General features: G+C 33.4%; 2 protein-coding genes across 9 annotated transcripts; both read right to left on the bottom strand.

Annotated features, from left to right (window-relative positions):
• Nucleotides 1-3578: 3578 nt before the first annotated feature.
• Nucleotides 3579-10429, bottom strand: LOC109156878. Of its 4 annotated transcripts, none has more exons than XR_002050124.1 (13): nt 10057-10429; nt 9378-9525; nt 8919-9073; nt 8552-8734; nt 7497-7572; nt 6922-6999; nt 6735-6820; nt 5897-5970; nt 5532-5577; nt 5223-5332; nt 4798-4972; nt 4147-4268; nt 3884-3976 (listed from the first exon to the last, which is right to left on the bottom strand). XR_002050124.1 is itself a non-coding variant. In XM_019304755.1 (12 exons), the coding sequence occupies exons 1-12, from the start codon at nt 10315-10317 to the stop codon at nt 3779-3781; spliced, it is 1590 nt and encodes a 529-aa protein (XP_019160300.1). In that variant the 5' UTR covers nt 10318-10429; the 3' UTR covers nt 3579-3778. The 4 variants fall into 4 exon arrangements, 2 of the variants coding, with proteins under 2 accessions (XP_019160300.1, XP_019160301.1); XR_002050125.1 differs by having other exon boundaries at nt 3886-3976; nt 4151-4268; XM_019304755.1 differs by lacking the exon at nt 4147-4268 and having other exon boundaries at nt 3579-3976.
• Nucleotides 10430-10959: 530 nt separating this feature from the next.
• On the bottom strand, nt 10960-15713 carry LOC109156876 (U-box domain-containing protein 2-like). 5 transcript variants are annotated; one of them, XM_019304750.1, is made up of 6 exons: nt 15485-15713; nt 15270-15373; nt 14747-15012; nt 14309-14438; nt 11569-14219; nt 10960-11051 (listed from the first exon to the last, which is right to left on the bottom strand). In XM_019304750.1, exons 2-6 carry the CDS (start codon nt 15331-15333, stop codon nt 11001-11003), a joined length of 3162 nt encoding a protein of 1053 aa, XP_019160295.1. In that variant the 5' UTR covers nt 15334-15373; nt 15485-15713; the 3' UTR covers nt 10960-11000. The 5 variants fall into 5 exon arrangements, with proteins under 5 accessions (XP_019160295.1, XP_019160298.1, XP_019160296.1 ...); XM_019304753.1 differs by having other exon boundaries at nt 14747-15006; XM_019304751.1 differs by having other exon boundaries at nt 15270-15367.
• Between the last annotated feature and the right edge of the window lie 9540 nt (nt 15714-25253).

The following is a 25253-nucleotide window of genomic DNA, read 5'->3' as shown; positions in this document are numbered from 1 at the left end:
GTTCTTTATTTACATGGACTAACTTGATTTCAACTCTGGGATTTGTAGAATTTGACCTACAGATTAATTAACAAAACAAAAACTCGTGACAACATACGAACTAATAACAAAAAATTTAATATAATATATATTAAAAAAATTTAGGGGTTAGGAGGGCAAGGTCCCCTAAGGCATAAACATGCCTCCGCCTTGCTTATCAACACGCTCTCAATCAAATTTGTCACAAACTAAATGCCATTATTGTAACAATTATTAAATAATTAATATTTTACCAATTCAATAGAAAAAATAATTTTAATTAGTGTTGATGCGCAATCGTTCTTCGTGACTTCATAATTTACTCCACCTATAATAATTTAATCTGCAAGACCGACCGCAACGTTCTGGCTGCTGCTATATCATTCGCTTAGCTCGTTAATTACATCATTTCCAATAAGTGCATGCAACGAACCATCATTCAAATATTACAAACAATATAATACATAATAATTAGGTCACGCTCAATTTACATTTAGGTAGCACGAAAACGAAACTAAAATGGAAACATGCGACACAAGAAAATGACAATTTTTAAAATATAAGGTGCAAATTGTCCGATCCTAAAACGTGTAAGTATAAAATATAAGGATATATTTGTAACTAGATTTTCTTAACTAATATGCTTATTTAAGATATTAATTTTCTATTAGTTTCATGATTGAAAATAATAATTATAAGGTTATATAGAGTATATACACATAATAATAATAATAATAATAATAATAATAATAATAATAATAATAATAATAATAATAATAATAATAATAATATAAGCAATTTTGAGAGCATATATTATCACGCATTGTGACCAACAGAAAACTATATCCAACACATCCACGATGGTCACAACATTGACTCAAATGAATTAATCTTATCCAACGAGATACAAATTAAATACAATTGCCAAAAAAAAAGAAAAAAACAAAAACAAAAAAAAGGCCAATTCATTCAACTTGTTCAAACCGTGGATGACCGCTTTCAAGTCACCTCCAAGGGATTACATGAGCAATATATGTTTATCACAAGTTGCACACATTCACCAATAATCATGCAAGTGTAGTGTTTATTTTAAAATTTTAATCTAGACTAATAATAACAACTTTTCATTATTTCATCATAATCTCATCTGTTAGTTATATGTCATAATCATACGATGTTTAGAAAATCATGCATGAATCTTTATGTATCTAGTGTAGGTTCTTTTCAACTAAGTAAACCATAATTTTAAAATTAAATAAATATAACTAACACCTCAACAACAACTAGGAACCTAATAGCAAGCCTAATCAATGTTTCTTGCATAATCACCATTAAAAATTAAATTTCGTATACAAACTGTTATTATTTGATTCAAATTTTTAAGTGGCATTATTTGATTCAAGTGGCATTATTTGATTCAAATTTTTAACGTCTTTAAATTAGGTAGAATTTGATTCATATTTTTAAAAAATTTCTAAAACTTCTTTAATTTCGTATTTAAAAAGTTATAAATTTTTATAGACTCTTTTATATTATAAATTTTTATAGACTTTTTCTTTGTATAAATAGTTAAAAACCATCTCCTAAACCCATAATTCCAAACTTGGCAAATTTTATTGTGAACCATGGTCTATGTAATAGTGTGGATTATGAAATAAAACTGTCTTTTGATTTTAATTTTAGAAAAGATAATTCATTACCGTTTTTCTAGTCCGTTATCTTTGTTTTTTTTTTTTTTTTTTTTTTTTTTTTTTTTTGTTTTCCACACACATACATTGGTTTCATTATAGTAACGTTGACGTATCATTTTAATCACATTTCATATTCATTTGATAGTATACATATATGTATGATTCTGCTATCCAGATTCATTTATATACACAATAGGTTCATTACTGCAACAGTAACATATCATTTTAATTTCACTATAAGTTCATTTCACAATATACATATATGTAAGAGCTCTGTTATTCAATTTTATTTTATACATACAATATACATGTTCATTATAGTAATACTAAAGCATCAATTTAATTATAAAAATATTATAAGTATCATTTTAATTTTACTAAAGATCATATGACAATATACATATATGTATAAGCTTTGCTATTTAGTTTCATTTTATACACACAATAAGTTCATTATAGCAAACTAAAATATCATTTTAATTCTACTATAAGTTCATTTGACATCTGTAAGTCTGTAAAGTATTACGTCATTGGGTCACAATAACAACAATCTTTTCTTTTAATTAAAAGAAACCGTACTGTATTAAACCATAATCCAGAAAGCTGTGTGGGCCATAATCCACCATATAACAATTGTCTAATTAAACCTTTTTTCCCTAAACTCTACAAACCAAACCTTTTCTCCGGCTTCTACTGTTGCCAAGAACATGAAAAAACACATAAAGATGAAAAAACACATCTACTCCCTGCCAACACCTCTATATATATTATCTGCCATATCATTTCCTTTTTTAAAAAAAAAAATATTGTATATTTGTATGTTCCATCTTTTTTCATACAGGTGTATGTATTAAAATCTTGGGCATTGCTCAAGATAAGAGCAACCTCAATAGTGGGAATTTTGTTGTAATTTTTGATGAGTTTTTGTAAGTGTAATTAGGAAAGAGAAGATGAAAGTAAAAAAAAAAAAAAAAAAAAAAAAAAAAAAAAAAAAAAAGTTGTAAGTAGTGACAGAGGGTCCCACTTTTGCTGTAAGGTGTGAGGCATGAATGGTGCAAAATCTCCTTAGGAGTAGAGGGTCCCAATTTTTTACTGCAAAATCTCTTGTTTTGCAGGAGGAACTCATCTTCAAAAGCTTGATCTTTCCATTACTAAAAATCTATCACCATTAGATTTTACTATTTGAAAAGCTTGGAATGATCCCCTGTTCGGGTTGCCCTAATCAATTCTATACCGGATGGCGATGTAAAAGCTTCTAAGGTAGTAACTTTATACCTTGTCACAGCTCTTTCCAATCTATGTTCTCATTTGTTTGATGCGATAACCGTATTTATACGATGTTTGATGATTAATTGAGTAAATTAATGGCTAAAGGAATATAGAAGAGGAACAACCGAGCAAACAAAAAAATCACTCGGCCGAGTTAGGCGCCCAACTCAGCACTTAGGACGCTAGCTATTTCACAATTAAAAAAAAAAAAAAAAAAAAAAAAAACATTCGGCCAACTTAATCGAGTTGGCACCAAGTTGATCGAGTTGGGTGCCTAGTCAACTGATCGACTAAAAGCCGCTTAGATATGAATTGAAATCTCCTTGGCATAGGGGGGCCTAGCGCCAAGCGCCTAGGCCAATTTTTACAACATTGTCCATATCAAACACTTCTCTGTGGAGTTTTATCTTCTCACTCCCACTAAGTTTCAACCTTCCGAATATCATTTCTAGGAAGATGTAACAGCTCTCGAGGGGAAAAATCCCTATTAGTGTAAAGATTCGACACATGGTAAGTTCCTTCTACGTAGACTAATTCACAATGAACACTTGTCGAGTTAATAAGATCTAAGGTCCCCTTGACATCAAATCAAAGAGACGATTTTTACCCAAAACCATCCTAGAAAGGGAACCATAGTTGATTCATATTATAAATGGTATATATAATCCCTAAGAGTAGGGTGATTGTAGTATATTGTACATACAACATAAAACATAACTGAGGGGAAGACAATCTATGCATCAAAAACAAGATTTTCTACCTTCCTTAATCCATGTACTGCATAAATGTATTGGAATTGCTCACCCATGATTGTGTTGCTCTCTCATAGACAAGAACATAGCCAAGCTAGCCGCTGCCACCGCCACAGCAGCACCATAGAAGAACGGTTTTCTTGGCATCCTCGGCTTTATTGAGAGTGTGCTACTTAGATACACCGGTACCCATCGCAACACAAAATGCAATCCACAAGTCTTCCCAAATTTATGAAGTGAGAAGTCCTGCAAAAGATGCAGGTTAGCCCCGAGAAAATGGAAAACCTCTGCAAACAAACAAAAGTTTACTATGAAAAACGATCTCTTGCAGACAGCAAATCAGTTTATTTAATGGTAAGACGTTAATATGTAGGATTTGCAAAGTTGTAAGGGATGTAAAATACAAGCTGTCCAACCTACAATAATACTGATTCTGTTCCAAGTCTTAGAGAGCAGCTTTTCCTATGTTCCCTTACATTCTAGCCACTTGGCTGGCAAATTCAGCGCAACTGAGATTGAAATTTTCTAACGAGAAGCCCTGCACAAATAGTAGTCAAGCATGGAGTCCTAGTACTCGTTATGTAACATACAGAAGTCACGTCAAGTAGGCATTCCAATCCCAGTTATGAAAGTATAGTTGGAGTTATAGTGAGGCTGTGCCAATTCAAAAATAATTGCTCAGTAGGGGCCAAGGACCTTGTGATCCAGTAGCACCAAGTTGCTCTCCCATATGGGAGGTTGTGGGTTCGAGCCTCAGTGGAGGCGGTATTGACTCTTTGTGCTTTAGTAGGTTGAGAAAGTAGTTATGAACAGATACTACATTGTAACAGAGTCAGTAGCACTAAAAAAAAACAAAACAAAAAAATTGCTCAGTAGGGAAGGAAAATGGTGCATTTGTCCCGTGACACCCTTCAAGGCACATTTTAAAACTGCTCTAAAATATATAGACCTATACAAATATAGATGGTATAAGAAATGGCTCTGAAATACTTTCTAAGTTGTTGAGCAATGGAATAATGCAGTTAACGATAGTGTTAAAGGATAGAAAGGAAAGTGCGTAACGCTACCTTTGGCAACTTATCCTGCTGAGCTAGATGATCCACATGAAGCCTTACGTTGGACGAAGCATGAATCCAGAAACTTGGGTTGACATCATGGTACGTATAAGCAACTACATCGAACAGTGTTTTGGCTCCATTCTCAATTGCTTTGAAGATGGTCGACTCTCTGTTTCTCCGGTTTCTAATAGGCAAAAATATATATAGTAAGGTATACATACATCCCGCAACCATCTGTATTAAACATATTACCACAGTAATCAAGAAGATTTGCACGACTCTCATTTGCTCAAATTCTGGAACTAAACAAAACTCACATGCCCGGTTCTTTCAACAAGGCAGAACTCAGAAGCATACACTGTCAAAAGCGACTATTGATTCCGCAAATCTGTAATGAAATTATATATATACCAAAAGCATTCTGGATTTCATACCTGAGATATCCACAGAGCATATGTTTAGGCCACATATTAACTCGTCCATGCATGGGAATCAAGGCATGAGGTGAAAGCTCCAGAAATTTATAAGTTGTCTGGAAGTAATCCTGTGCAGCAAAATCAAAGTTTCAAGATATATGATTTCTTCAAAGCAAGAAAAGTTCTATATCAAGCACGCAAATTTCAGAACTAGATATGTATGCATAATTGCATATGGATTCCTATCTAATCCTGTCGTAAAAAGGTGCTCATTTATCTATTTCAATAGTATGTGTGAGTATAAATGGAAAGCAATGATTCACTTACACCCATATTTCCACCAGAATTAATATCTAAAATAGCACTTCCTTGCCTGAAAAAACCCGCAAATATATCAATTTAGATCGCTTGGAGAAAACCAAAAGTGAAATGAACAGATTACAAGTGAGGAAAGACAGAGCAAGGAAATGTTAGTAAAATGGTTGAAATTTGGTTTGTAAAACACTGAAATATAAGAGTTAGATCTGGTGATAAGAACAAACTAAAAAGATCATTAATTATAATTATAATTCACAGTTTTCATGGAACAAATCCTCCAAAATCAACCTAAAAGAGACTGTATTATGTCAAAAGCACATGTTCATATGAGGAACGGTGCCTATTTGATAAAGAGTGGAAGAACCAGTGCTTACCCAACACAATGATCTCCCACAATCAAAGAGTTGGTATTGACATGAAGTAATCCCAAGTGCCCATCAGTATGCCCCTGATAAGAAATTACTTTCAACAAAAGGAGCAGAGCACTTCTTGAATAGTTTCAAGAAAAAAAAAAAAAAAAAAAAAAAAACTAACTCCATTGATGGGTTCAGAATTAGAAAGAAAATCCAAGTTTAGCAGAAAGAGGCAGTTTTGACAAAAACAGCCATAGAAAGAACTTGATTTAACAAGTCACGACAAAGACAGCTATGAACTAAATTACACTTTTCAGGATCTGCAATGAGGATTGCATAATTGACTCTACATCACAAGCTAACACAGTATCATCATGATCACTTCCCCTCCCCCAACACAGACATACATAAAATGTCAAAGAAATGACAGAAAGAAAGAGAGAAAGAAGAAGAAAGGAAAAAATGGTAGAAGATCTTTTGCTTGGGAAGATGTCTAATGCATTTTAGAATGAATTTAAATGAGTTTCACATTTGAAAGAACTTTTCCTGCCAGACCTAAGGGAACTTGAGACAGAAACGCAAATATTCATTATAAGGATCAATGATATGAATAGAGTATTTCCTTCAGGGAGGCAACAGATGGTTTGAACATGTAGATGAATTCCTGTTAGATTATGCTATGAATTTTAACTTTTTGGATAAATTTTTATGTAAAGATTAAATCAACTCCATCCATCAATGGTTACTTCTTTGCAATAGCAGCATTCTAAAGGTTATCACACTTGTAAATCCTGCCAATAAGTTTGAGCAAAAAATAAGAAATCCTGTTTAAGGAAATTAGTATTTGATCTCAGAATACCGGTGCTGAGATGATTCTCAATCGCTGACCACCGATGCAAACTTCCTCAGATCCAGAAACTGAAACATAATCAAGAGACCAATCACCTGCACCATATGGAAATTTCTTTAGGTACTTGCAAAACTTCTCATCAACTTGATGCACTCGCAAAATAAGATACAGCAGACCATTGGAAAAATGACCTAACCTTTTCCAATTTGGCACATGGTATTCTCATGAGCTAAAAGAGTAGCATCAGGGTTGCATTTCTGGACTACTGAAAGACCTGGTGGAGAATGTAGACAAAGTGTACCAAATCATGTCACTTGGCAGGCAAATGAAGAGCACAAAAGCATACCAGTCCAAGGAAAAGACACTATATTAACACTTTCACACGAAAAATGAAAAACAAAATCTTCATTTGAAAAATGTTGTCACCCTCTTTTAGGGTAAAACGGCATCCATAGAAACCAAACAAAGACTGGTTTTGAATTCTGTGTGATATATAACATCTAATAACCATGGGAATTTTGGTACCCTAAAACATGTAAAAAAAAAAAAAAAAAAAAAAAAAAAAAAAAAAAAAAAAAAAGTGAAAGAAAGTAGCTATTTACATTTATGTGAAACATTTATTTCGTCTTTAATGTATGCATTGGGATGTTAATCAATGAACATGATCCCAATATTAGTTAACTACCACTCAAAAAGTAAACTGGAAACAAATAGATGTAAGTAAATAAACATTTCTATTGTTTTGGCAAAATGCACCTCAGACTTCCTTACCATCAACATGATCATGATGATGATGGGTTACAAAGACGACTAACTTTCTGGGCAAAGCAGAAATTATCTCCCTCAGCTAATCATCCCAGCATCACCATTTAGCACAATGGAAATGGAGAGAAAAGAAATTAGTCAGAATAGATAGGCACCCATTTGCCAATTTTGAGACAATTAGTAATAGCCAGTTAAATTCTTGAGCTTAGTTAAAGAGGAAATACAAGCCAAAACACTATTATATGTCTATATCCCATTATTCCCATCTAAAACCTTTTCTATAAAATACTCATTTCTCCTACTACCTTTTACTGTACAATGCAGATGGTCAAAATTAAACTTTAAATTTGATGCATTAACGTTATTCCTCATTCCTACAGTTTTTTGAGAGATTTTCATGATGTTTCACAACAATAAATTACCAAATCCAAACTATAGTTGCAGGTTCTCAGAATGTGGAAACAAATATGGAGGAACTGGGGAAGAAAAGCACTAATAACAACTAAACAATCTAAAACCTGAAGGAATTCCTTTAGTTAGTAGTTTGATAATATTAACATTTGTCACCTAGATATATCACCTTATCCTCAAATGCCCATGCCCTGCCTTATTATAGATACACACAGGTAACTCTAAACATTAGGATAACTTCTGTCCGAAAAGATGACTACTATCATACTTTGGTCTTATAAAATACTCCATACATGCTATCATCTCACATTTAATCATAATTTAGTTTTACCAAATGAAGACATTTCATATTGCTTACGCAGGGCTCTGGGCAATATTGTTGAAATACTGAGAACTAATTTGGTTAGGTCTAATTTTATTCTTTGACGATACATTTATTCAGAAACAAAAAAAGGACAAAATCTGTTTGTAGATTTGCACATGGAATATTTCAATCATTTACTAATTGTGGGTGCACATTTAAGTCTATCAGGACATAAATTCAAACAAAGTGAAAAAAGGTAAAGCAATTGATACATTGGCATCCCCACTGTGACCTGAAGTTGATAACAATTAAAAGAAGTATACAGAACTTCAATTTAATATGATACCTCTTCGTAGAAAGCTGACTTGCAACCTGGATCTACTATCAGTGCTTCTCCATGAGCAGCAAAGTTATCACCAGAGCATACATCATGATTCTTCTCAGGTACAAGCACAATTAAATTTGTTGTGAGAAAAGGCTTTGCAGTTCTACTTCCCATTGGCACAAGTTTAAGACCAGTAGGGTATTCCTGAAATTTTAGAAGAAAAAATAGTTTAATAGGCAGTAACGCAGACTGGAGAGAGGAAAACAGGTTCTATGGCATGCTCTTAAGAATTAAGATTATCGTGGTCAAACTACCTATCTAATTAAAATCAACAAGTTATTACCCGTAATCAGGAAAACACTCAGGCAGAACCTGAGTCCTGACAAACCTGAAAATTCAAAGTTTGAGGGATTTTGCAGTATCCAGATTGCTCTGAGGTGTTGAGAAGACCAACAGCAACCAATAATCCTATACGGTCATCACCAGGCTTTACATCAATAAGCTTATCAAGGCACCTTTCAATGCTCATCCACTTAGAAAGTTCTGCAAATGACAAAACATGAAATGCATAATAGGAACTGGAAAACCTGAGAAAATTTGTTATCTCTAGCCAAAAAACAATAAACAAGACAATTAAAATGGGGATTGAAGGAAATAATATTTAAAAACTCAATTTAGCCAAAATAATGTTAAGCTCCAAGGGTGAACAAAGTGTCTATGATCCTCAAAAGCAAAATAAGGCATCTGAATAATACAGAAAACACTACAACTTCCTAATTGGCTAATTCGTACTCTATCACAACCAAGGGGAAAGAAAATGTGTTGTTAAAGAAAAAGCAGATAATACCATTCAATTTCTCATCTTTAAGACCCAAGGTTCCTATAATATAGACTATTTTTGCAGGCAATCCTGGTCCAAATTCAGGCTCTTCCACACACTTGTGGAATTTCCATTCTACCTCACTGGCCTCCCCAAATCCCAGCTGTCCCAGAACCTACACAAATCCTCAAAATTATTAGTTTACAAGTGTGTCTCTATCTGTGATTTATATGAGTATAATTTCATCCCCTTTCCATTTGCTGGATAGAAAGGATAAAGCATTTTATGCAGCCATTATAAATTACACACATGAAAAGTGTACAGCATTTAGAACTGTCAACTCTAAAAAGTTGTCACACACATAAAAATAAAAAAGGGTCATCTGCCATCCATCATTAGTAATTTAATGCAAACTTGTAATGCAAAAACTTACTTTAAATATCCCAAAACGGAAAATTTATACTGAAATGAAACAATCTGTCATCATTTGTAATTTAACCAATTAAGCACTAAGGAAAAAAAAAAAAAAAAAAAAACTCCATTGATGGGTTCAGATTTTTTAATTTCGACGTACCCAATACAATATATTTGCTGCCTATAAATCAAATATTGAAATCATTTTTAAATTTTACATATTCCAAGAAGACAGGATTGTATCAAGCTTAAAGGAAAGCAGTAAAAACTATGTCTTGGGTAATTTAATTGCCTGAACAAGAGCTGAATTGAGGTCGAATTTACTGAAATCGAAATCATGGGAGGAACTTCCGTCGGCAGTGACGACGACATTGGACTCCGACGGCGATGTGAGAGGGAGCAGCTGAGCGGACGGCAAGTCCCAGAGGTCGGAATCGACGAAGGAATCGTAGTCGGGGTCATTGAATAGTGGGGGTGGGGTCTGTTTCAGGAGGAGAAATTCTGCGCTGTTTAATGGGTTGTTGATGATCACAGCTAGAGTGTGAGCCGCCATTGAAGAACAAACAATGTGAAAGTTGGATGAAGCTTTGGGAACTTCGGGGTTTAAATATAATGGTGGACCGATAGTTATAAATTGGTACGTAACCGTTCTGAGCCACCTTTGTCGTTGCAGCTGCTTTTAATTATAATTATTGTTGTTGCTGCTGTTCAAAATTTAATGATCTAATCAACAACTTTGTATACTTAAGTATTTAAGTAGGTAAATTTGTATATAATGAATAAATCATTTTACTATTAATACTAGGTAAACTTTTATACTGCCAGTGCTATATACAATTATACATAATACACTTATTCTGATAATACACTGACCAGTGCTTTAATTGAATTATAAGTCTGAGTGCTGTGTTGCATTGTTTTAATTAAATATTGTTATTCCTACTTGTAATTCGTTGGTTCTCCAAATTTCTGAAAAGCGATTGCTGTCTTCGCGCTGCAGTTAAGGTGTTCGTAGTTATAAATCTAATTAAAAGGCCGGAAAAGTTAAAGTTGCACGTTGTATGTAGTTGCTATAATGAAACTAGTGTGTAAAAATGAAACAAAAGAATAAAGAAATATTGTCAAATGAAACGAATATGTAATTAGAATGATACTTATTCTATTCTCAAAAAAAAAAAAAAAAAAAAATTGATACTTATTTCATGAACCACATTATTACATGGACCATGGTCCACATTAAAATTTGCCCTCATTATCTTGTCTGAGGTAACTAAGAACTGCCTCAGCCTGTAAGTAGCCCAAAAAAAAAAAAAAAAGTTGTTAGCCCAATCCAAAAAAGATATTTTTTTAAAAACTTTTGGTTCAAGAAGTTTTGTGACATTTCCACCTATAGTCTTTGACTATCATTGTTTTCACTATTAGCCCCTCAACATTAAATTTTTACCACTTTTAATCCTTCCGCCAAGTTTTACCGCCAAACGGATGTTGTGCACATACTGATTTTGGATGATGTTTAGCTAAAAAAAACACGTCAGAAAGACTAAAACTGTTAAAAGAAAATGACACTAGACCACTTTTAGTCCTTCCGGCAACTTTTCTAGCCAAACAAATGTTGTGCACGTACTGGTTTCGGGTGATGTTTAGCTAAAAAACTCATTAGAAGGATTAAAAGTGTTAAAAGAAAATGACAGTAAAGGACTATAAGTAGAAATGCCACAAAAGTCGAAGGACCAGGAATGGAAAAAACTCGAATCCAAAACAAAGAAAGAGATGCTACATGTTATATATATAGTTAGTATCAAACCTTTTCTCTTGCTCTGGTGTTGCCAGACTGCAACAGTGCTTCTAATGAAGGGATAGCTCCTTCATGGAGAATTATATTGCGGAGGCTATTACTGTTGGTGCATAGTAGCAGGAGAGTAGCAGCCGCGCTCTCCTTACCTCTTGCTGTTCCGCTGTTAACAACTTCAACCACAACGGGGATCCCTCCTTCCTCAACAATTGCAGTTCTTCCTTTATGAATGGTAGCAAGATTGTACAGAGAAGCAACTGCATCATCAACCATCCAAAGAGCAGGGTCTAACAGCTCTATAAGGTACTTTACAGCACCTGCATGTAGGATTTGAGCTTTGTTTTCATCGATTAACGACAAGCTAAACAAAGCTGATGCTGCATCTTTCTTGCCTCTAGGAGTTCCATTTTTCAGTAAATCTACAAGTGGCTTTATTGCCCCAAGCTTGGCAATCTTGACCTTGCTATCCATGCCAATTGATAGACTGGTAGTGTTGAAGCATAATTGATTGAGAGCAGCAGCTGCATACTCCTTACTTCTTGCAGATCCAATTTTGACAACATTCACCAGAACTCGGATCCCTCCTTCCTGATCAATTGATATTCTTCCATCATGAATGGTAGCAAGATTAGACAAAACAGCAACCGCTTTATCAACCATCCTGTCAGCAGGTTGCATCAACTTTATGAGGTGCTTTACTGCACCAGCCTGCACCATGCGAGCCTTGTTCTTATGAAGTATTGATAAGTTAAACAAAGCTTTTGCTGCGTTTTTCTTGCCCCTAAGAGTTCCATTTCCAAGGAAATTAACTAGAGCTTTTATTACCCCAGATCTCCCAATCTTGATCTTATTTTCCTCGATAACTGATAGGGTAAAAAGTGTGGCAGCAGAGTTTTTTTTAGCCACGCGGCTCCCTGTCTCAAGAACATCAATCAGTGGCTCAACTGCACCAGCACTCACAATCGTGTACTTGTTGTTGTCATTATTTGATAGTTTGAGAAGTGCGGAGACAGCATTTTCCTGCACTTTATGCAGTAGGTTTGAAGCACCAGTTAACCTAAGCATAATCTGGTTCTCCATGCTATGCTTGGCTTGTAACTGGAGTTCAGCTGCTGCATTTCTCCGCAGATCAATTGAAGTCATCTTCAAGTCCACAACAAGCTTTCTAACTTCCTTCTCAACTTCTGAAAGACCAGCCATTGTTTCAGGGACAGTGGAAGAAACTATTCTTGGATTAAACCTCTCAAATAGCCTGTGCCAGAGAGAGGGAGGACAAGGTCTTTCTTTGAGTGGGGATGGGAACCCAAACTCTCCCCTTGAAGTACTCAAGGTAGAAGCGGCGTAAGATCCTGATGCAACACCACTAGTCACACGAGACAATTTTAAATTTGACATTGTGCTGGATGCAGAAGTAGTTCGGTTATGGCTGAGATGGCTGCCTCCATCAACTGATGGCGCATTGTTCATGGATAGCCACATAGAATAGTTAATTGAGTTCATACTTCCATAACTTGAGTACGCCATCCAGTCTTCAGAACCATTAAGAGACACCATCTCAACATCCACTCCCAACCCATAACTACCAACTCTGGACAAAGATGCATCTGAAGATGAGCAGACAAGAGATTGAGAATATGTTTCTCTTTGAGATGCATAAGATGAGGGATAACTTGTAGGGGAACCTAAAGAGCGAATTGAATCAGGTGTTGCATAAGCAGTTTGACTATGACCCCGAAGGAAGCTTTCAACAGTTGATGACACACTATTCATAGACAGCTGCATAGAATAGTAGCTAACTGAGTTTATACTTCTATCTTCTGACTTTTGCAGGCCATCTACAGAACTCTTAAGAGACGCTGTCTCAACATCCAACCTCAGTCCATAAATGGCAGCTCCACAAAAAGATTCCTCTGAAGACAAACAAGATTGAGATGGAGATGCTGCCTCTCTTAGAATTGCACTGGATGATATTGATACTTTCCTTGAGGAACAAGGGGATTCAGGTGATCCGTAGTTACAGTCCCATGAAGTTGAAACTATGTGATTATCTATGGGTGCACCAGATTCTCCATGCAGTACAACAAATGAGGGCCGGTTCAAGCTCAAAGCCTTCACTGGAACGGGTAGCTTTACACTGTTTGTTTCACACCAATCTGTAATCTGTGCCTTAAGAGAGCAATTAGGAATAAGATTTGTGTGTGCCAAAGTTTGTCGTGTGTTAGGGCAAACTCTGAGGCCAAGATCAATCCATTTTCGAATGCAGGCCCACTCATATGTCTGTCCAGATGCTACAGTTACAGGGTCCCTCATTAATTCAAGTGAGAGAGGACAGCAGAAATCTGCCGGTATTGAGACAGAGGTAGAATTCTCAGACTGTTTAATCATAACAAGGGCCACATGCATATGAGTAACAAGAACAATAATCTGTTCAATGTGTTCAACTTCTTCACTCTTTTCATCTTGTTCAGAATTTTCCTTCAATTTTTCAAGGGCTAATATCTCCATAAGAAGATCCTGGTTTGACTTTAAGCACAGGCGATCAGCAATTTTCTCCAGGCTATCTGAGCTCACCCCAGAACTTTCCACTTGATCCTTTATAGTCTCAGAGATGGTTGTTGATAAGAGTTCATAATCAATAGACTTGATTTCCAGCACATAGTGCTACAAACCAAATACAAGACATGCACATGAACAGTTCAAAACCAAAGTTGTAAATAAAAATTAAACAAAAACAAAAACAAAATTTTGCTTTCCAGATATCCTACCTCAAGCAACCTTAAACTTGATTCACCTGGGAGGCACCTATAAGAAGATATGAGTAGCTGAAGAATTTTCAGGCTGCAACTTTGAACTTTTGCAATCAGAGATTCAACTTGCAGGACCTGCTTGACCAAACATCAACTAGATAAAATCATAAAAAAGTGAAGTGGTAATTGCCTAAATTCAGAAGGATTAACATCAATCAAAAAGTTTAACCACATGAAAACAGTTAAAGAGAGTTTCAAAATATAATATTTTACAGTTTTAAACACCAGATAGAAAGATCTCTTTGAATTAGTCTAGTAGGTTAATTTTTTAAAAATCCGTATATATTTAATTTGCTGCTGGCCTGCTGAAGAGAGGAAGTAAAAAAACAGCTTATAAACAGATTCACAAATCATAAATGGAAAGCAAAGATCCAAAGACGCACAAAATAAATTTTGCTGCTCCACGGTTGCCAGGTTTCAAATAGCTCAATCAGCTCATCAATTGCACGACCCAATTCGGAAAACACATTTTGAAGCAGCCTATCAGAAGCAATTTGAGTATGAACAATGCCATTGAGAATTGGCTTTAAAATCTTCAGTACATCTTCAGCCTCCCGATAATACTTACGAACCAGTTCAGAATTTAAGTTTTCCAGTGACGATAAAAGGAAAAGGCTGTTTAACAGAGAAATCTCTACCCCACCTGTTACTGACGAAGAGCAATGAAACTCAGTGAAGATAATATTACCAAAATTGAAGCATAAAGAACTTGAGAACTACAGAGGTGAAAACGTGCAAGTTACACAAAAGTACAGAAAAAATATAGCCAAAAGTCATATATGACTAGACAGAACAAAACTCAGTAGCATCAACAACTAATGCTTGATTAATCAAGAGGAAATCTAAATTAGTTTTCATCTCTCGAAAATGAAAAGGAACTGATAAACCAGACGAAAAATGGCCTACCAATGCGACGCTCATGGGGTCGTCGACTCCAGGAAACAAACGGGCTACGCAAAAACTTTCTCATAGAGCTGAATCCTCACCTCCGACGCTGTCCCGTGCTTCACCTTGCAAAAACAATATTCGGTTTTAAATTCAATTGAAAAAAAAAAAAAAAAAAAAAAAAAAAAAAAAAAAAAACCTTCAGCAGCCGTTGCAATTACTCCAGATTCTTTTACCTCTGTGATTCCTGTGTTGAGAAAAGAGGTTAGAAATGAGCAGGTTTTCAGGAGGATGAATCTTTATCCCGTAAGAGTAAGACCGCCATAAATGAAAGAGGTCGGAGCTCCAAAAGCACAGCATGGCGTAGCTTTCGCCTGTCACCATTGTTGGTCTCCTTCCTAATTTCCTTCTGGTTTCCCAAGTCTTGACTTCCTCTTTGCTTAACGGGGCGTTTGACTTCCTCTTGACCCTTATCAAATATCAAATAAACACCAACGACTCTTTATAAAATATGCGTGGAATCATGCCTAATCATTTACTACTACAAATTTAGTTTTTCATAATTTAGTTTCTATTGCCTACTCTCAGGCTAGCTTTATGGTTTGGGACTCAGTTCCTCATGACTTTGTTTCTTCTTCTTTTGTATTAATATATAGCCCTTCTTTTTTGTTTTCAAAAAAAAAATAATAAAAATTACTAAATGAGTCAATTGCACTTTTTTTTATCAACTTTTAGAGTTTGAAATTTGAATGGAGTTTTTTTTTTATTTTTTTTTTTAAAAAAAACCTCAATTGCACTATTCTAACTAATCTATTTTGAAGACTTATTTGACAATTATCCATTTTACTAAACTCTAAGGAATTTAAAATAGAATTATTTTTAAAGACCAAAGGACAAATAAAAAGATCTATTACTCTATTCACAAGAGTTGATCTATAAACACTAGCTAAGAAATCCCAAATTTTCTTTATTCATATAATGATGCATACTATCTTCACTCTCCAATGTTTAGTTTTATTATGCTAAACAAATAAGGTTTTCCAACTCAAGCCAATTTTCTCTATTTTATTCCTTTTGTGAATCAAATTTATCATGTACAAACAAATCTGAAAAAATTATTTTCAAAACATAGTCTAATGGTAATATAGAATGAGGAGTTCAAACCCGAACTTAAATAGTAGGCTCCTTTATAAACCACAGTTACATTAACATTTAAATTCTATTGAAATCTATTTATCTCTCTAATTAAACTCAAGGATAGATCAAAGACTTAGGGACCTCAAAGTTGTTACAACCTTAAAGAGAAACCTCTCCTTCAAAATATTCCATAAAAAAAAAAAAAAAAAAAAAAAAAAAATTATAGTGGCCACTGGCCAGTCATGATTGGCCAATGGAAAGGGCTTCTTATCCCTCTTTAGGTTGTTTTTATTCCTGCAATGAAGACATTGGCAAGATGACATGGAATTCTTTTTTCAATTTTAAAATCTATTCGTATTGCCATGTGAAATTAAAGCTTTCAAGTTATAAAAGACTACCACGGATGACATTCTTTTCTACTTTTATATAATTGTAATAGAGTCAATAGTACTAAAAAGAAAATATAATTTCACAATTTTTTTATTCATGAATTATTTTATAACGCATTACACATGTTTATAATTAGTAACCTATATGAGAGTCTTGAGAAATGAGAATGATAACAAAAAAATATCAATCCTAAATTACTAAAATTATAATAAACCAAATACGCCTATAAACTTTCAGAAAAGAGCCCGGACCAATGGGCCCACAGTATTTTGGGCTTTTGCGATGGGTCCAAATTGTTATTCGATGACCATTATCTTATTCCGATTGTTATATCGTGCACCAGGGCGCATAATGCATTGTGTGTCCTGGTCCAAAACGACGTTGTTTCTATAAGTTGGTGGGGAGTTGACGTGACAGACACCGTTCCGTCCATCTAATCTCGTTACAATTTTTTTAAAACATTTATATTTATGTGTATTATGTTAAGAGTTTATGTGTATTCTATTATACAATTCTGTACATATAAACCGTGGTATTTTTTTTATAGAAATTAACGACAGAAATGAAAAACATAATTAAAAAAATATATAAAACGACATTATTTTTGGACCAGAACGCACAATGTATTGTGCGCCCTGGTGCACGGTATAATTTGCCATCTTATTCTCCAATTACGGCAACAATTTCTACTATTTTTTTAAAAGATAAATATATAAGCTTTCATTAATAGGTATCCGACGCCATAGCTTTACATGAAACTATGAGGGTTATAAAATAAATACATGCAATGAGTCATTTACATAAATTCTTTAGCAAATGAGTGGGTATTTTGGTTCGCAGATCGTTTAACAAACGAGACAAATACTTCAGAAAAATGATTATACAAGTCTTTTATATCTAAAAGTACCATATTAAAATCATAATCGAAACAAGAGGAATTGAGACCATTTACTACTTGGAGTGCATTCGTTTCTACTTCTCAAAACATCTTTTTTCAATCAATTTTTTGAGAAAATCATTTTGCATGTAATCAGCTATCAACTAACAACTAATTTACCAAACATCTTTCTACAATTAACTAATCAAACTCACTAACTCAATCAACTAATAGTTATCAGCTAACATATATTTATCAAACACCCCCAGAATATTTTATGTAAACAATATTACATATAACTTTTTTGTCAACTGTTTTAGAATCTCAATCAAGTCTTTAACCCCAGTTTGGTAACATAGCTGATAAGTAAATTTTGGTTGGTTTAACTAAGTTTAGTTGGTTTTACTGGTCAATAGGCTATTTAAATGTGTGGTAAAATGACTTATTACAGTAGTTTTGTTGAGGCAATAAGCCAAAATTTGAAATGATAAGAAGAGTAGAGTTTTTGGTTAGCTTATTGACCTTAATTATGAAATGATCATTTTACCCTTGACATCCATAACATTTATATGTCTTTGTTGTTTATCTGTTTTGCCCCTTTTTCTTTTTATTTCCGTAACAACAATAATAATTTTTCTTTTTGATGTCAATAATAAATATTATAAATGTAATTGAAGAGGTAATAAATTAGCACGATATGTTTATGCTCTTATATGACTTTCTGCATACAATCAGCTAAAAGTAAAGAGCTAATTTGTCAATCTGGTCATCACTTTAATTTATCCTTTAATTGGGTTGGTCCGGTGCGAACAAGAATTAGTTTGAATATGGTACGAGTTTAAAGGTGTCTCTTACCGTTATGACATGCTTAGGCCACCTCGAGGTATGACAAAAAATAGTTATTTTGCCAAACAAAAAAATACCCTTGTCTTTTTACCCCCCTTTTTCCCACTATTTTTGGTTTGAAATGTATGGTATCCAAGAAGCTGGAGAGGCATTTTCAACTTTTGCAGAAACGTAACGCATCTAAAGTTGAAAGAAGCTAGAAAATACCATTGACGTACGTGTTTCTAGTGTATGTTTGGTCTTCTTTCCCAACACAGAAATTGAAGATTCAACGGACACTTGTCTGTCTTGCATTGGTTGTATCTATGTGTGGTAAAAAAACGATGAAAACAAACCGAGGAAAGTGTATGAAGACAGAGAAATTTTGAGATAATTAAGCTGGCTAATCATATTGGATCGCATTTAAATCAAGTTATTTAAGTATGTGCATCAATTAGTTAAATTAATTCAGCTGTTATTTGTCAAGTTAATTTAATTATTTGGTATAGATTTAGTCAAATTATATTATTTAAGATATTATAATTTAATTAAATTCAAATGTAGTGATATGATCTTGAACCTAGACATGATTATGGCAAGGTTCATTTTGGATAAAATTATTAGTATTTATCTTAATAATTAATTAATTATTTGAATAAATATTAAAGGAAGTTTGTTGAGGGATGGACGTTATATTCCCCACTATAAATAGAGCCTTCCTTCTATTTTTTTAAAACACACATTGAAGACACTTGAAGAGTTGAAGACACACCTTGAAGACATTGAAGCTCTGCAGAGTTCTCTCTTGACATTAATTTTGAAGTTAACATCTCTAGCTGAAGATCAAGTCGTTTGAAACCTGGAGGCCCTTACACCACTTGAATTACGGAGGTCTTTCAGCAAAACGCAAAGCCTTTGAAGTGTTTACCGAAAAATCATAGGACTACACAGAGATTTTGTACTTGCATTTTAAAGATACACACGTAAAACAATTTTGATTTTTGTGGTTACAGTTTATGTGTGTGTGGTGGGGGGGGGGGGGGGGGTTAATCTGAGCCGTTGATCAAATCTATATAAACGGGTCAAAAAAAAAAAAAAAAAAAAAAAACGCCTCTGGAAGCAACTAAACAACTTAACCTTAAGCATGCAAATGGCACACCTTAAGTACACAAATCACGCACCTTAAGTACACAAATCACGCACCTTAAGTACATAAATCACGTACCTTAAGTACACAAACCATGCACCTTAAGAACACAAACCACGCACCTATGGTTTTAAAATGGCGCACCTTAAGTTTCAACAACCCACACACCTTAAGCACAAAAACCACGCACCTTAAGCACAACAACTACGCACCTTAAGTTTCAACAATTATTTACATTAAGCACACAAACCACGCACCTTAAGCACACAAAAATCATGCACCTTAAGCACACAAAAACCATGCACCTTAAGTTTCAACAACTACTCACATTAAGCATACAAACCACGCACCTTAAGCACACAGACCACACATCTTAAGCGCAAAAACCACACACCTTAAATTTGACCTAGATGCAAAAATTACCAAATTACCACCTCATTTTTTAAAATTTTTTTGTTAATCTTGGACGTTGATTTTGGCAAGATCAATGACTCTCCTCTTATTTAAGGTGTGTGTCAGTTCTACACTTAAGGTACATAAGTTCACACTTAAGGTGTGTCATTTTATCACTTAAGGTGCGACCATCGTAACCTTCCCGGTACCTTTCGAAAGGTAACATTCGGAGTAGTCACATCTAGAACTACTCACGTTTTGAACTTAAGGTGCATAAATTCTACAATTTAACACTTTGGTGTGTCATTTTAACACTTATTCGTCATTCTAAATTAATTAATTCAAACTCCGTTTAATCTAAATTAATTAATTCAAACTCCGTTTAAAATACTAAAAAAAATTATATTATTTTAAATTTATCAAGATCAATTGTAACTAAAGTCATCATGAGCAGCCGTAATCGTTGTAATAACTAATAACATGTCATATATGCGTGCATGGCGTTTGTGAATTGTGATGACTAAAGTATGATTAAGAGTTTGGTAAAGGTGAGTAATGAAAGGCAAAGAGAATCTTTGCAAATCAAAAAATAATAATAATCTTAATTATGAAATAAACAACAAAGAAAAACGACCACCAACGTACGAATTGGTACACACAAGAACGATACGATGAATATGAATGAATGAAAAATCAAACTCTTCAAAACTTGGGCTGCCCGCTGTTTTTGATTTTTCAAATTGACTACCACAACATTCTGTATTTTCAAGTGTTATTATAATTTGCCCGCATGGGTAGCTCAACTGGTCATAGAGGTGAAACTTTAGAAGAATGACTAGGGATCGAGTCTTAGCAGCCACAGTGAGGGGGGTTCTTTGTGCGCAGTGAGTACCTGTCTATCCTCTATGGTTCATGTTCAGTTGAGTCACCATGATTTACAGGGCCGGGATGTGGGGACCCTTTAGGGTTGGGGTTCGTGTTATTATAATTTTTTGAGTAACGAGAAGCCCTGCAACCACTACTTAAGGATGTATATTGTGTAAACTCTGCTTTGTAATTTTAGTCGGTAAAAGACTACAAGTATATTGTGTAAACTCTGCTTTGTAATTTTAGTCGGTAAAAGACTACAAGAAGATAAATCAGCTTAGGTTGCCCATAGCTGACCAATTCAAACCAATGAGATGAGTTCAATAAGTCACTTCCGATCGAATAGTGTTTTTATAATTACCCGCACAAATAGCTCAATTAATTGTTTGGCGATTCTGGCAAAATATTTTTATAATTGCCTGCCAGTTGGTGGGGTGGAGGCTGTTTATTTTATTTTTATCTTTAACTAAAAATATTATTTATTATTCAGTCCCTACTTATGTACTTATTTAATAATACACACTTGTGTTGCTATTTGGGATTAGCAGTTTTATATTTAATGAATGGATAATGATCTTTTCATTTTTTTTTCTTGTATTATTTTTTATTTTATTATTCAAAAGTAAAGTAAAAGAATAATTTATTTTGTAATTACTAAATGATTAAATCCAATAATAAGATAACAAAAGTAGTCAAATAACCATGGTAATGAGCATCAAAACTCATAATAAGGTGCAAAAGGCCCAACTAAATACCACTCTAATTATGTTATTAATAATAATATAGTCCTTATAATCTGAGCAATCTCACATCTATGGGAAACCCTTAGCTTATATAAAGAAGTTCAGGAATCATACAAGGGGATTAACTTAAAATTCAAATAATCTTTCTTCTATGTACTACAATATTTGTATATAGTGGATTTTAGCGTCCATAATTTTTACCGTTGTGATTTTTATGTTAAATTACAAACACTTTATATTATTCATTACTTTTTTGTATATGGAGAAATCAATTTCTTCATCAATAGTTAAAGATTTAATTAATTTTTAATTATTTAGTTAGTAAAGATTTTTTTTAAAAAAAATATATCTATCATTCTCTTACCAATTCTATGGATGAACAGTTTGTGAATTTTACTATCATTCATCTTTTAAAATGGTGACATGCATCATGCATGTCCTATAATGGAGTACTCTTCCTTCATCCAAAATGGATGAGTTCTAGAGCACTAATGCTCAAACAAACAACAAATTAATTATGTTTTCATTATAAAATAAAATTTATTCAATATTATATTATCAACTTTATCTTTACACATCTATCTCAAAAGGAATGGTATGGATCTACTAAAGTGCTATATTGTGCGTGGACACAAATTACAAGAAAATCACTATAAAAATTTCACAATTTTAATAATAATAAAAAAAAAAGATTTTACTTAATTAGAGACCTGTTGAGGCCTTGACGCCTTGAGGGACCTATCGAGAATTGACTTTCAATTCAGATTAAGTATCACTCGCGATAGTGTGAGAGTAATCTCTCAAAATGAAAAAATTCTTTGTACATATCGAGTAAAAATTTAGTCTCTATTAATTAATTGAGTCACCATTTATCCCACTACAAATAGTCAGGTTAATAGAAAAGGTGTAGGGGCGCATGAGATGGACAATTCCATCTTTTGTCACAAAAGAATTGACTTCCAAAGAATAATATTTTAAAAATTCCAAATAAATTCTCACATATGCACAAGTGGCCGGAGTAAAAAATAATTAAAAAATTATATTATATTTAATAAATATACTTGATGCAATAATATGCTAAATATACCTTAGCCATGTTTGGTAACATAATTAGTTTATCAGTCAATGTTGGCTTATTTGACCACTATTAGCTGTTTGACTTGGTTAAACAATCAATATCAGTGTTTGATTAATTAGTTTTTCGTAACAGCTTATTGCTCCAAAACGCTAAAATTCAAGAAAACTACTCAAAACAGTTTTTTCGATAAGTTTTTTGAGAAAGTCATTTTGCATGTAATAAGCTATCAGTTAACAACTAATTTACTAAACATATTTCTACAATCGTCTAATACTATCAATAGTCAAAGCCACTAACCTAATTAGCTAACGGCTATTTACCAAACACGTATCCCGTATGACTTGTTGTATGAAGACCGGCCATCAGTGGCGGACCCAGGATTTTTTGTCAGTGGGAGCGGAACATTACAACGAAAAAGATAATTTGAAAAAAAAAAAAGATGAAACACTTAAAAAGTATAATCATAAATATTTTTAGATATGAGTTAAAAATAAAACATATCAAAACTTTATAAAAATATTCATAATAAAATATGAAACATAATTAATTTGATATGATAAAATAATTAGAATAGAAAATGCACTATAAATTACGCATCTCAATATATAGGCTAACTATTAATAATAGTAAAAAGACATAAAACTAATACTTGTTCACTACAAAATTCAAACACTTAACCTTACGAAAGGCCTGATACGTGCCTTGCCAACTGAACCAAATCAACACTTATTAATTTTTTTGTGTTTTATTATACTTATACATAAAATCTGTTCTATATATACATATATAGGGGTGGGGTGGGGGAGTGGGGGTAGCTGCCCCCATGCTGGGTCCGCCCCTGCCGGCCGGCCATGCTTGGATCAATCTTGAACTCTGAAACCATGAAGCTCATTCACCAAGGCCAAGGAAAGATGACAAAATAATTATTCGATTTATTGTCGCTACTATAGATGTGGCCTTCATATTCCGTATGTGTCGTGACCGACCTAAATTGTTATTGATCCACCACCATGTCAGACTCATTAGTGTATAGTAGAATTTGACATGTGCTCCCTACTCTAACATACATTATAAATACAGATCTCATTTAGTATATTTCTTGGTCGGGATCTTTTGTATTATACCATGATAGTACTAATAAGTAATAACCCTACATATATGTCTTGTGCTTATTAACGTTATCACTATCTATTATAACAAGTGAATAATATGAGTTTACATATATATTTTCCAAACAACCTTATTATGACTCAAAATTAAGCTTGAATTGATCTAACTGACAAATAATTAAAACAATAATATATATAAGAAATAAAACAATTAATTATAATAAAGTAAACATTCACCAAAATATATAGGTTGAAATCCTTTATAATAAATCACATCAAGCAATGTCATTTTCAACTTTAATAGAGAAATCAAAATGAAGCAATAACTAACAAAAAAATAAAAATAGCTTTATATATCTATATATCCTAGTTTGATTAACCCAAACATAATTTTGTGGATCCATATATATATATATATATATGATTAGTTTAATTAAGGAAGCTAATTAAGTATACCATTCCACTTACAGTGGTGCATATAAATTTGGCAGTGGCCATGTATACATTCCCATATTTGAATATAGTGTGCGTGTGGAGTGCTTGTGCTTTACCCACTTTCCTCAATACAATATTATTCTAAATCTAAACATTTTCAAGTGATATCCGATCCACCATTACCATATACATCGACTCATTCTTATCTTTTTTCCTACTTTTTGTTACCAGTAGAAGTGTAGAATTGTAGAAGAAAAAGGTAATATAAAGTGAATAAGGTAGGGATGGAAAGGGAATAATGTTGGAGATTATATAGTAAATGTATGTTTGAGTATATCAAACATGTTATTAAACTTAAATAATATTTGAGAATTGTAAAGAAGAAAAAAATAATAATAAGGGAAAATTGCACTTTTCGTTCATAAGTTATAATATTCGTCTATAAGTAGTAAGTATTGGTTGTGTTCACTTTTCGCCCCTAAGCTATTATTGGCGTTGCACATCATTACCAATATTGAGTTGCCTATGTATCGTACAGAAATTTCAATAAGAATCCAAACACGTGTAGTTCTCTTACCTTTTTATGTTGAATTTTTTAAGAGTCATTGGCTTCCCATTTGGTACCACTGTTCCTAATTTTATAAAATAGGAGTCCGAACCTTTTAGATTCCATAGGTGAATTTAATTTAATTGGATTCTCATTGATCCGAATTTTTCTAAATCAAATATTGCACCAAGTGTGAGAATAATTTTCTCATCTTTTAAATTCTTATGACGGTTTGAACTTTCCTGACCACTGTATGCTCTGGTGTGCATCACTGGTTCATTGTTAATACTGGTAGAAAATAAATATTTTTTGGGAGAAGAAGAAAATAAATATTTCCAACAAATTCATTTTTCATATGTATTTTCACTCTCGTGCAAAAGATTCAATGTCTAAAAAGAAAATAAGTCTCAATCCAAGTTATATCCTTGATTTATATATATTTTTTGTATGATAATAA

This window comes from Ipomoea nil, unplaced genomic scaffold (assembly GCF_001879475.1).
Source record: "Ipomoea nil cultivar Tokyo-kokei standard unplaced genomic scaffold, Asagao_1.1 scaffold2759, whole genome shotgun sequence".
NCBI lineage: Eukaryota > Viridiplantae > Streptophyta > Magnoliopsida > Solanales > Convolvulaceae > Ipomoea > Ipomoea nil.
The sequence above is the reverse complement of the archived record's forward strand: the minus strand, read 5'-3'. Positions and strand labels throughout refer to the sequence as shown.